Genomic DNA, 12481 nt, shown 5'->3' with positions numbered 1-12481 from the left:
AGAATATGTACTGCTTAAGAGTATAAAGCATTGATACAATTAAACAGCATACAAATCAAACGCACCTGTAATGGCATTGGATCATCCGTAATGAAGGAAATTTTGAAGTTACTGCATATCAGTTTTCCCCACAAATCGTATTGGCTTGTGTCCGATGCGATGCATTTTCTCACAAAATTGACTTCATTTACAACAATTTCTCCTTTACAAAAAGAAACATATCATTGTGCGAGCTACAAACACACCATGAAATGTCAACAGTTGCTGTGTGACCTAGAAGGAAGATTTCCTGATGCCAATAAGAAACACCGAGCCAGGACTTCACAACAGTAACAGCCGCAGTGGGGCGCTGTGCTCCATTTGTGAGATACAGAACCAGAAGCACAAACACCTTGGGGTCTGAGATGTTCCACCAGAAGGGCTGAGCTGGAGTCTGCACTGTCTACTGTGCTACACTGCCTCTCATTATTTACCGAAAGGCGTCCTAGAGAAGAAATGACCTGCCCTGTCTCCTTCAGAGTATTACTTAATGGGATAGTTGTGTTCTATTCACACGTGACTTGATCTCCAAAGCCCATGCCTTCGCTTCCTTTCATAAGGGATGAGAAACAGTTCAGTGTTAACCTCAAGATTAAGAATACAATCTATTTATCCTAAAATGTTAGTCACTCAGTTGTGTCCAACTCTCTGCGACCTCATGGACTGTAGCCTGCCAGGCTCCTCTGTCCATAGGTTTCTCCAGACAAAAATACTGAAGTGGGTTGCCATTTCCTTCTCCAGGGGATCTTCTGGACCCAGGGATCGAACCTGGGTCTCCTGCATTGCAGGAAGATTCTCTACTGCCTGAGCCACCAGGGAAGCCCATTTATCCTAAAATAAACCCACAAAGCCAAATAGAGTTTCCTTCTGCACTCACATGATAACTTAGTTGGCAACAAAACTTTAAAATATAGCTTTTGAGTTAAAAGAGTTAAAAGAAATAAATATAAGAAACCAAAACAAAAGTTATAATGTTCTTTGAAAAGAGTGATTTTCTGTAACTGATTTAAACCACGGTCATCATTAATCCTTCAAGTTCTAAAATATAATCAGACCCAGGGATATTTTTAAGTAATCCGTGTCTAGAGTCGTTGATGCAAGGGTTAGGGTGCTGATCCACTTTGCCTGATAAACCCTCTAACAGTGATAGACAGAACTGTTTGCTGACAAGACCCAAACACCCACCAATTCACAGAGAACAACTTGTCTCAAAACAATCTTCTCTCTTAAATAAATTTGAATTGCAAAGACAACTTTAAAAATTCTTAAAATGCACAAGACGAGTTTTAAGAACAGAACCCTAACATTTACTTGAGGATTAAATTTAAATGTGCTCATGTCCAATTCTTGGCTTGGACCAGTGGAGTAACTGTCCCTTCTAAGCAGACAAGCCTCTTCCATGGGGCCTGCCAGGCCCCTCGTGCCCCTGCATAGTCCTCACACCCTCCCTTCCTCTCCAGCCTCAGTGGGCTTCTAGTTACTGTCAGGGGCTGGACTACTTTCATCCATGGGGTCTTCATACCCTGTGCCCATTCCCTGGAATACCCTTTCCTTCTCCATCAGTCCAATCGCTTTCTCAGGAATGCCTGAGAAAAACCTCTATAGAGATTAACTCCCTCAACCACAGCATCATCTACTTGTAATTCTCAGCCCTGATCACAGCTACTGTACAATGACGTACACCCTACATAAAGTCAGTGCCTGTCCCACCCTCAGGACCACATGCCCCTGGAGGTAGAGCACAGATTGATTTTCCTCCACTGCTGACAGTGTAGTTGTGAGGTGAAGGCTGAGCACGGGGCCGGGGCCTGGTCAATGAGTGCACAAGTGAATGAACCACTTCACTGCTCCGGGTTCACCAGACCAGCACCACCAATGGGGTAGGCATGGTTCCAGCCAGACAGAAACCAGTGATGTAATAGGGCCACGTGCCAAGAGGGTCAGGAGATAAGTGCTGGCCGTAACCACAAATTTGGAAAACCACCCCAGGCCACCCTGCTCGCCTGCCATACCACAGAGCTGCAAAATCCTCTGGTGGGAGGTTCACAATGTTTTCCTATGTGGTTCTCTCAGCAACTCATCAGCTGAGAGACCTGGACCAAGAGAGAGCCCAAGATCTTAAGTAAGCAGTCTACTTGGAACTTACAAGCAAGTGTTCTGATTTCAACTTGTTTCTTTATGAAAAGTATTAGTTGCTCATTCATGTCCGACTCTTTGCAACCCCATGGACTACAGCCTGCCAGGCTCCTCTGTCCACAGAATTCTCTAGGCAAGAATACTGGAGTGGGTAGCTGTTCCCTTCTCTAGGGAGATCTCCCCAACCCAGGGGTCAAACCCAGGTCTCCTGCATTGCAGGCTGATTCTTTACTGTCTGACACAGAATTAAATGCTCTGTATCAAGACACAGCAGGAGGCACCAAACAGAACTACAGATTCAAAGTGCTAGCCATGAATATACATTGATTCTTACCAAATAACTCAAATACATAAAATTTAAATCTTCCATAACCCCCTGGACACAATGTTTACCAAATGCCATATTGGAATCTGGCAATGGAACACTCAACCTTTTCTCTCCACTAAAATATCATAGCTACCAATCATAAGAAGGCAGTTAACTTGGAGGGGAAAAAAACCCCCGAAAGTACAAGAGTCATTTCCAGCTCAGACAGTTTGAGGTGGCACTCCTATAACACTGAGCTCTTTACACAAACTCCTGGCTCACTAAGCAGACCCCACCCAGAGTCTCAAAACAATGCTACAAAAACACACCTGGTTAACACACATAATTTATACACATTTTGGGGGGTATGTTATACTCAGATAAAAGTTTGCTTTAAAAAAAAAAGCCTCACCACAGGATTTCAAGATCCTGGGAAGGGGAGCAGGGATGATCACGGAAAGGAAGGGATGGTGGGCCTGTGGGATAAGACACGCAACCACAGTAGTGCTGCTAGCCAACCGTGCTGATAACATCTGCACTCAGGTAGCCCTTCCCCACCAGCTGGACTCTCCTACCATGGGCACAAATACAACAGACGCAATCCACCAAGGTAGCAAAAATGAGACAAACATGAAAGAAGCAGAAGGCATTTAATGGGTTCAAAGTGGGCCAACCCAGATGGCAGCTCCTGGTTTTTGTAAATAAAGTTTTATTGAAATGTAGCCATGTTCATTCATGTGTATACTGTCACAAATGCTTCCACAGGACAAAAGCAGAGCTAAGTACTTGCAACCAGAGACCTCATGGCTTGCAAAGTCTCAAACACTGCCTGGGACTTCACAGAAGATGCTTGCCCAGCTCTGTGCTAGAGATAGTCACTTAAGTGACAACTCTTAATATTAGTGAAATGGGGCTTGGAAAAAGCACTTGGGCACGTCCCATCAGAAGACAGACACTTTCAACCTGCAATGGTGCAGTGACCTCAGGGTGCTCAGGATGCCCACTCAGCAGTGCTGAGGATCCACAACTTCCCTTGGATGTGTCTGCCACAGTTGGCGGGGTGGGGGGGGAGCCACAGGGAACAGAGGGAGGGAGAGAAAGAGGGGGAGAGAGAGGGAGAAGAAGAAAGAGAGAGAGGATATTTCAAAAGGACATAGGAGCCAAGATGAAAGAATTCATGATCCATCAGTAAAGATGGAGAAATGGTCATAGACTGAGGCTAGGGAGACAGGATAACTAAGTGCACTATGGTGTCCTGACTGGAACTCTAAAACAGATAATGGCCATTAGTAAAAAAAACTAGGGAAATGTGAATAAAACTTGCAGCTTAGTTAAAGTGCTGTTAATTTCTTGTTTAGTTGCTAAGTCATGTCCAACTCTTTGTGATCCCATGGGCTGTAGCCTGCAAGGCTCCCCTGTCCATGGGATTTCCCAGGGAAGAATAATGGAGTGGGTTGCCATTTCCATCTCCAAGGGATCTTCCTGACCCAAGGATCAAACCTGCGTCTCTCACATTGCAGGCGGATTCTTTACCACTGAGCCACCTGGCTGACTAATTAGCTTAATTTCTTAGTTCAACTAAATTTATTGAGGTTATAAGATAGTAACATTAGGGGATGCTGGGTGAAGACTATGTCTTAACTATCTGTACTCTTTTACAACAACGTTTACTTTAAAATAAAACTACCAAAGAAAAGAAAATGGACAAGAAATATACAACACAAACCAAAAATAAAAAAACAAAATAAACTAGGGATCTGCTGGGCTGTGGTCTTTCAAGGAAAACTGTCGCACAACTTTTCAAGCGTGGAGTGGAAATGAGCCCCTGGCAGAAAAGGCAGGAGGGCGGGATGGAGGTAGAATAACAGGGCACTTTCACAGGGAGATGCACAGCAGGGGCTGCTTCTTGTGAGCCCGTCATTAAATAAGCACCAAGTTAACCTGGCTGGAGGCTTAGCTGATGACACTAAGTTCTGTTAATATAGAACCAGGCTTTATAGTACAAGGATCACATAGCCGGCTCTCTGCTCGCAGAACAGTCTTCTGCTCACACTTTATAAACAAGAGGGGACCGTGGGTAGGAGCTATCCTCAGCAGCTGCCAGCCACGTCCTGCAGTTGTAGGCCAGGAAACCAGCTCACAGACGGGAGAGAAACAGGGGACACAAAGTCCTCTTCCCAGAGGGGACAGATACAGACACACAAGAGCCACCAGACTGTTCTCGCTACATTTTAAATTAGAGACCTTGAAGAGGAAACTCAGAACAAAAGCTTCAAAGCTCCTGAGAACCTCAATGTTTTCCCAGAGACTGTCCTCCTGGGCTTTCCCTGAGGAGGGAGGCCAGAGTGCTGCCAGCCATGTGGGAGGATCCTCAGCCTCAGGCACTTGCCAGCACACCATGGGCAGGAAGCTACAGGGGCCGCAGGAAAGAAAAAGTAGGAAATGAGCTTCGGTGCAGGGTATGTGAAAAGCACCAGAGAAAAATCCAAACTAGAAGATGACAGGCCAAGATGTTCTACTGCAAGGTAAGGGATCAAGAAATCGTCAAAGTTTGTTTTCTCAAGACCTTTTCATCTGTAAAGATAAATAAGGAAATATAATTAAAATTAGTAAGTCTCCAAATGGTACAGCTAGGAAAGTTTTTAACTCCCTGAGAACCAAAAAATCATGTCACATTATCTTTCATAATACCTTACACGTTTAGAAAGTCAATACATATTTGATGAATTAAAATAATTTTCCCATAAATTTTAGTTTGAAAAATAGCTTAAGACAAAGCTTCACTATACACAGAAGCTAATTAACCTATGGAATGTGCAGAGGCCCAAAGCATAACTCAGTCCCTGGCCTTACATCTGGTGAGTGACTGTTCCAGATGGCCTGGGGCTGAGGATCCCCGGGTGTGGGACTTTCAACACTAAAGCCAGGACCTGAGGGTCCTGAGCTGCAGAGAAATTCAGGTCCCGGAATTAAAGTGGCCTACCAGTTACTCAGGAAAGCTGAAACTCTGCACCAGTCATCTGAGGCTGCCCCTGGTTCTCACGGGGTCACACAAGACACAAACAAGCATGGAATCAAGCGCCAGGCCCAGCAAGTGCTGCCCATGATGGGGGTTGGAGAAGGGCAGCAGGGCAGGCCTCAGGAAGAGGCAAATCTTGATGGCAGGTGACGGTCAAGACAGAGAGAACACGTGATCACAGTAACCAAGGCCTGGATAAGGAATAAGGCATCTGGGTTGGAGAGAGACAGGTATCAACACTGGGAAGCAGAGCAGAGGTCAGCAAATTACAGAGATTAAAGACTTGGGATAGTCTCCTGCTTGAGCAGGACTTTTCTCGTGGAGGTTCATGAAGAGTTTCTGAGCAGGAGCTGCAGGGTCAGGAGTGCCAAGGTAGCCTGAGGTCCTGCAGCAGGAACCGAGGAGTGGCTGGCTCCAAATCCTCAGGAGGCTGTCCCAGTGAGGAACAGACCTAACTGGAGACACCGAAGCTCATTACGCTGCTCACGGTTCCAAGGAACAATTAAAGGCCTTTGTCTATCAAAAGCAAGGTATCTAAGAATTAAAATACTATGAAATTCAGTCTACAGTGACCTCTAAATCCTAGCTACAACAAAACAAAACAAACACCTGAAACAGACAGTCTTTGCTTTAGGGATTCACAATTCAATAGAGGAAATAAGACCTATAGTGAGGCAAAGAACAGCAATACATGAACGGTCCAACGGTCCAAGCAGTGAATATGTTAAAAAAAAAAAAAAAATGCAAATAAACCAGACAGCTGTCCAACAATGGCTATTTTCATTTCCGGATGGCCCAAGGTCGTACCCTTTTCTGATCTGATTATAAAGGACTCTGACAATCCACGCATTCATTATTGATCTACTGGTTAATCTTTCAGTGGAAGTGCTGCTGGCACTGCAGAGAGAAGGGGTAGTGGAGCTGACTTCCGGCCTGTGCACAGAGCACGTGCTCTCCCAAGCCCAGGCCTCCCTTGTCCAGCTCAGGTGCCCTTCCTCTGAGCCCCCACCACCTCCACTCCCTCCACTGAAGCCCCTCCTCAGTGGACCGAGGCTCAGGGCAGGACCCCCTCTCTGCTTGGTCCTCCTCTGCCAGGCAGTAGGGAGCACACACGCAGCACTGGCTCCACAGTCCACTCCCTGCTGGGGGCCACACATTTCAGGCTGTCCTCCTTCCCAGTCTGCAGATCCTGAGAAAGACCACGTCACAGACACAGAGGAGAGAGAACTCAACAGGCCTCACTCCTTTCAATCACCCCCCACGATGAAACCGATGGTGCTTCACCAGCCTCAGCCCAGCTTGGCCAGCAACAGGAAGCCCACCGACTCCCCAGGCATCCTCTTTACTGGCAGCTGAAACCATCTGAAAGCTGCTTGTTAAGGTGGCTCAAAATCTGTCACACCAGCAAGGGCAGAGCTGAGGATAGAGCTCTTTATACCTCACCAGAGCATTCCCCGTAGGACAACATCCAAGCCTAGAGCATAAATCTGGAACTTGGTGTCGGCAGCTCAGTCGGACAGGTCCTGCTGCTTAGTGGTTATGGCACAGCCTGGAGTCCAGCTCGTCACCCTGACCTTGTTCTTGCTGGCATCACTGGGCAAGTTACTTAACCTCCATGACTTGCGGAGTTTTCTCATTGGTCAAAGGAAGAGAAGTTGGTGCCTTTCTGATGGGGTGGCCCTGAGGAGCAACCTGCAGGCTACATCATGTATCAGTTAAGGATCTTAATCGAAACCATCAGAAACATGCCTGGAACTGGCTTGGCAAGAAGAAGAATTCTGGCTCTGGTGTTGGCTGGACTTCAAGGAGAAGGGAACCATCAGACTGTCCCCTCCCGCACCTTGGTGCTCTGCCTCTGCAGTTCTCAATGGGATATCACTTTTTGGCACAGGTCCTTTGGAGCCTCGGCTACAGGCAGCACGACCAAAAGGGAGCTCTTCCCAAAGTGCCCATCTGAAAATACCCAGAGGCAAACCTGCGCTCCTGCCAGCCAGTCTAGGGTTGGGGTATCACCCTCACTGGCCACACAAAAACGCCAGGCTGGGTGGAGATGCAGAAGGAGAATTTGTCAAAAGAGAAGAGGTATGTTTTTCAGAAGATGGTGGAAAGACTCCAGGCAGACAAAGTAAGAGATGTTCTTTGTGTGAGTGCCAATTAAACTGTACCTTTAACATAACAATAATTTTACAGAAAGATCTCCAGTTCGATTGCACAAAACAGGTAAACTACAAAAATAATCTAGGGAAGTCACACAAGAGCTAACTTAAAAACTCAAAAAAATTAAAGTCACAGCTGCTAACAGAAGAACATATCTACACCAAAGAAGCTGGAAAGACATAATCTCAGAATAAAAGACAATCCTTTTAATCACATCAATTTAGCTTTATGGAAAAAAGCCCCATTTTCCCTCATTATCTCAGTTTGACCATGGATGGATAAAAACTCCATCCAGATGTGATGCCAGCCAGGCCCTGATGAGAATCTGGGAACCACTGGCCCAGGTCATCTTCAGCCTTGTCCACAGGCTGCGTGGAACTTGCCCTGGCCCTGCTGCAATTCATGCCCACTCCTCCCCCATTATTGCAGCCTGGGTGCCTGGCTCCCAGGAGGAGCTCAGAGAGGGCATCTGCCAGCCCAGCAGCTACCAAACAAACACAACCTTATATATGCTGGGACACACACACACACAAGCACACACGCAGTTTAAAATTCATACTCTCTCTGTTTTCAAAAGATTGGGGTGATTTTACACACACAATACAGTCATTAAGGATGAGATTCAGGTAATGGTGTAACTGGACATCGGGGCCACAAAGCTGAATTAGGTACAATCTTCACCTCAAGGAGTTTCGTAAACTGGGCAAGTTGGGAATTACTGACATAAACCACCACCTAAATTAAATTTCTAGTCAGTTTCTTCTGTTTCCTATGCTTAATAAAAGCTGAAGATCATTTTAATCTGCCTTGTTAAGTTCAACAGAGCACTCGGTAACTACACACAAATAAACAATTGATTGTGTGTTCCAATTTTCATCTGCTTATTGAATTAAAAGTTCAAACTTTGGGCAGCTGAAGTAGGATATCCTTGAACCCAAGGCGGCATGCCAAAGCATAATGTCCAATAATACATCTCTGAACAATTACTTCCTTGTTTCGTGTGCCTATGCAAAGCCACAGGTGACTTGGCCAAGTTTCCTCTTTTAAACTATAATGAAGGCTAGAACTGTATTACTAAGCTCTCTTAGTAAAAACCCTAAGCTAGCCCAGGTCTTTAGATCACCAATGCTACAGTTACTCTCCACGTGTCTCCCAGGATTCACAGGTGAAGGGCAGGTGGCTGTAGGCCAGAAACAGAGCAGCAGAGGTTCTAGCGGGAGTCAGAGATGCAACCTGAGAGGTGAAGCAGGGTGGGGAGGCTAGTGAGGAAGAATGGGAGAAGTGTGGGAAGACCAGGAGAAGGTATGAACAGGAGGGGGAAGGAGGGCAAAAGACATGCTAATTTAGGACTAAGTGTTCTGTGAGGAACAGGTTAGGTGCAGACAGAATGCTGGGTGTCAAGCCACCATGTCTGCATACACAGAGGCAAAGAAAAAAACGCTACCATGGCTAAGAGGATCCAGGTTGAGCTGCTATCTCTAAGACAAGTAAACCACTGACAGTTAGGAAATAGGTTTCCATCTTCCCCAGAAAACTCTGACTTTTTAACAGAAAGGTAAGTCTCTTGGGACTACAAGGAGCTTAAACCAGGCAATCCTAAAGGAAATCAACCCTGAATATTCACTGGAAGGACTGATGCTGGCTGAAGCTCCAATACTATGGCCACCTGATGCGAAGAACTGACTCATTGGAAAAGACCCCGATTCTGAGAAAGATTGAGGGCAGGAGGAGAAGGGGACAACAGAGGATGAGATGGTTGGATGGCATCACCAACTCAATGAACATAAGTCTGAGCAAGCTCCAGGAGTTGGTGATGAACAGGGAAACCTGGTGTGCGGCAGTCCATAGGGTCGTAGAGTTGGACAAGACTTAGCGACTGAACCAGTTTTTAGTTGAACTCAGGTAAAGAATCCTCCTGCAATGCAGGAGACCCCAGTTCGATTTCTGGGTTGGGAAGTTCCCTGGAGAAGGGATAGGCTACCCACTCCAGTATTCTTGGGCTTCCCCGGTGGCTCAGATGGTAAAGAATCGATCTGCCTGCAATGCGGGAGACCTGGGTTCGATGCCTGGGTTGGGAAGATTTCCTGGAAGAGGGCATGGCAATCCACTCCAATATTCTTGCCTGGAAAATGCCCATGGACAGAGGAGCCTGGCAGGCTACAGTCCATGGGGTCACAAAGAGTGACTAAGCACACAAAGTTCTTAGAGCTTACTGATATGTATCAACACTTTCACAAGCATATCTTAAACACAGAAATTAACTAATGAAAATCAAGCTCTATCATTTGTAGCTAAGACCATGTGGTTTATTAATGTCAAATCAAATCAAGTACTGGAAGCAGGGAATCAAAGAACAGGGCCTGCTCGGAGCAAAAGAAGCCAAAGTTCAGTAGCTCACAGGCTCTCCTTCAGGATGAGCACTGCTTGCCGCAGGGACATTTAAAAGACCAGAGTGACTAAGGCCAAAACAGGTCACGCACAAGGAGCAAAGGTTATTTATTAATTCTATTCTTCACTCTGGGGACAAGTACAAAGGATTATTTAGTACACGCAGTTTGGGACAATTTTAAAAGTTAACATCTGTAACATGGAACCAAAGGTTGATATTTTAAATTTGTTTGTTCCTACTTAACATTTAAAATTTTACAGCATAAAATTTAAAGTTTCCATATTTGTTCAGTTACTACTTATAGAGCTCTAGTCATTTTACCAGATTTAGCATTAAGAAATGACTGAGATTTTAAAATGTTGATAGTAGCCACACAGACTGGTATTTGATTGCATTTCAGGTTTAAAATGGGCTTTCCTGGTTATTTTCCCCAACAATCGAGTTAAACAACTGACTTTTCCTAACTATCATATAATTACTATACAATTCAAACTACCAATCAAATAAATATCTTATATGTGTTAAAACTGAAGTATATTACAATTTACCATCAATTCTTACTGATACCTCTAAGGTCATTTAAGGTCAATTTTGTTCTAAACCAGTGCTTCTCCACAGGGAGTAGTTTTGCGTTTAGAGCTCCCCTGATAAAATGGTTTGGCAAGACATTATGGTTCTCACACAAGGTAGAGGAGGGGTGCTCCTAGCATCTGGGGGTAAAGGCCAGGAATGATGCTGAATAGCCCACAAGGCACAAGACAACCCTAAAACAAAGAATGACCATGCCCAAAATGTCTGGAGTGTCTCTGTTGGGAAACTCTATTCTAAATTGAAACAAGGAGATTTGCAAACACAGCCAGCTGACACCTTCAAAAGAACAATTGCCAAGTAAAGTGATTCAAAGTGCACTAAGCTTTGTTAGTACAGAGACCCAGACATAATACAAGTTGCTTTTCATACTAATGAATGATGATCTGACGATTAACCACAAATGCATGAAGCTGCAGATGGGCATGAAGGGCAGTGCCCTCTCACGACCTAAGCAATTCATGACTGCTTAAAAAAAGAACATTTCGGGAGACAAAAAGAAAATGAGGTAATAACATTCTTGACAGTTTTCTATGATGCTTCAATTTTCAAGGACAAACATCATTACTTTTTGTTGCTGTCGTTTAGTTCTAACCAACTCTTCCCCCCCTCCACAGCTGTTAGATGTTTAACTCGCTAAAGTTTAAAGTAAATGAGTAAAGTTAACCACATGATACTAGTTGGTAAAATAATCTTAGGCCAGTATCTGTCAAATAAAGTATCTGCCAGAACTCTCATGCTTACCTGGCAAAAGAACGGGCTCCAGTTTTTTAATCTTCGGTTCCGAATTAATCTTATCGTCAGTCTGAAACACATTAGCAAAACGAATCAAAATCAAAATTTCGCCCCCCCACCACTTCGTGAGGGAAGGCAAATTTTTTTTCTAAGTGATGACACACGCGACAGGCACGTATCCCCCCACTTAAATTCTTCCACATTTTTACTGAACTCCTGTAAAGATCTGTTCATGAAGGTACTGGGAGTCGGACCATAAAAACACAATTGTACAACTGCCTGAGGCGCCTCCAGGTGTTCACATTTACAACAGGTAGGTGACCCCTCCCTCTAGAAGCCCGCAGGCAATGCAATCCCGCCGGCGGTCACAGCGTGGACAGCAGCCGGGCAAAGGGCTAAATAAATCCAGGTCCGATCGCTCCCTGGGGTTCCGTCTCCGAGCCGACAACGGCTGCGGCGGAGTTTTGCAAGTTTCAACCGAGCCGGCGGGGATCGCTAAAAGGTGGCTTCCCCGCAACGGAATCCGGGGCCGGGGTCCGGAGTCCGGGTCAGCCTCCCGGGCCGGCCCGCGCGCGGCTCCCCGGAAGCGAGGGGAGAGGGCGCGGCGGGGACACGGCTGTTTACCTGGGGCGGCGGCAGGAGGTAGGACCTGAAGGTGGGTCTGGGCGGCTTGAGCGAGAACATGATGCGGCCGCCTCCTCGGCCCGGCCCGGTCGCGGACCGGGACCCGCCTCCCGACGCCCGCGAGCTGAGAGCTCCCGGTGCGACTGCCCGGGATCGGTCTGCAGCCAGCCGGGCCGGGCGGGCTGACGGGCGGGGACACCGCGGAGCGCCCGCCCGAGCGGGGAGGAGCCCGGGCCCATCCCCGGAAGGGGCCCGGCGCCCCGCCCCGCCCCGCCCCGCGAGACGGCGCGCGCAGGGCCGGCTACCGGCCGCTCCCGGCCTCTACGCTGCGCGGGGGCCGGAACGCGAGGCTTGTGCCGAGCGCCGCTGCCCTGCCCTCAGCGAGTGCGCCGGGGAGGAGTGAGGCCCGGGAGCCATCTTGAGAGCATGGCCCGGGCGGGGCTGGGGGCGCTCCTACGGCGGCCGGCAGGGTCCACGGCGGCCAGGG

At 46.9% G+C, this 12481-nt stretch overlaps 1 protein-coding gene across 4 annotated transcripts in view; it reads right to left on the bottom strand.

Moving 5' to 3' along the window:
- MTMR10 (myotubularin related protein 10) overlaps positions 1 to 12261 on the bottom strand; it is a 38279-nt gene extending 26018 nt beyond the window's left edge. For all 4 annotated transcript variants that reach the window (XM_081550358.1, XM_081550359.1, XM_081550360.1 and 1 more), the window contains exons 1-3: positions 11995 to 12261; positions 11380 to 11440; positions 66 to 202 (exon numbers count right to left, since the gene is read on the bottom strand). In XM_081550358.1, the coding sequence (XP_081406484.1) occupies positions 66 to 202; positions 11380 to 11440; positions 11995 to 12054 (258 nt within the window). In that variant the 5' untranslated portion in view covers positions 12055 to 12261. The remainder of the gene's footprint in view (positions 1 to 65; positions 203 to 11379; positions 11441 to 11994) is intronic.
- Positions 12262 to 12481: the final 220 nt, after the last annotated feature.

This window comes from Giraffa tippelskirchi, chromosome 12 (genome assembly GCF_054371585.1).
Source record: "Giraffa tippelskirchi isolate mGirTip1 chromosome 12, T2T-mGirTip1v1.2.pri, whole genome shotgun sequence".
Lineage (NCBI taxonomy): Eukaryota > Metazoa > Chordata > Mammalia > Artiodactyla > Giraffidae > Giraffa > Giraffa tippelskirchi.
This window is presented reverse-complemented; position numbering and strand designations above follow the sequence as displayed.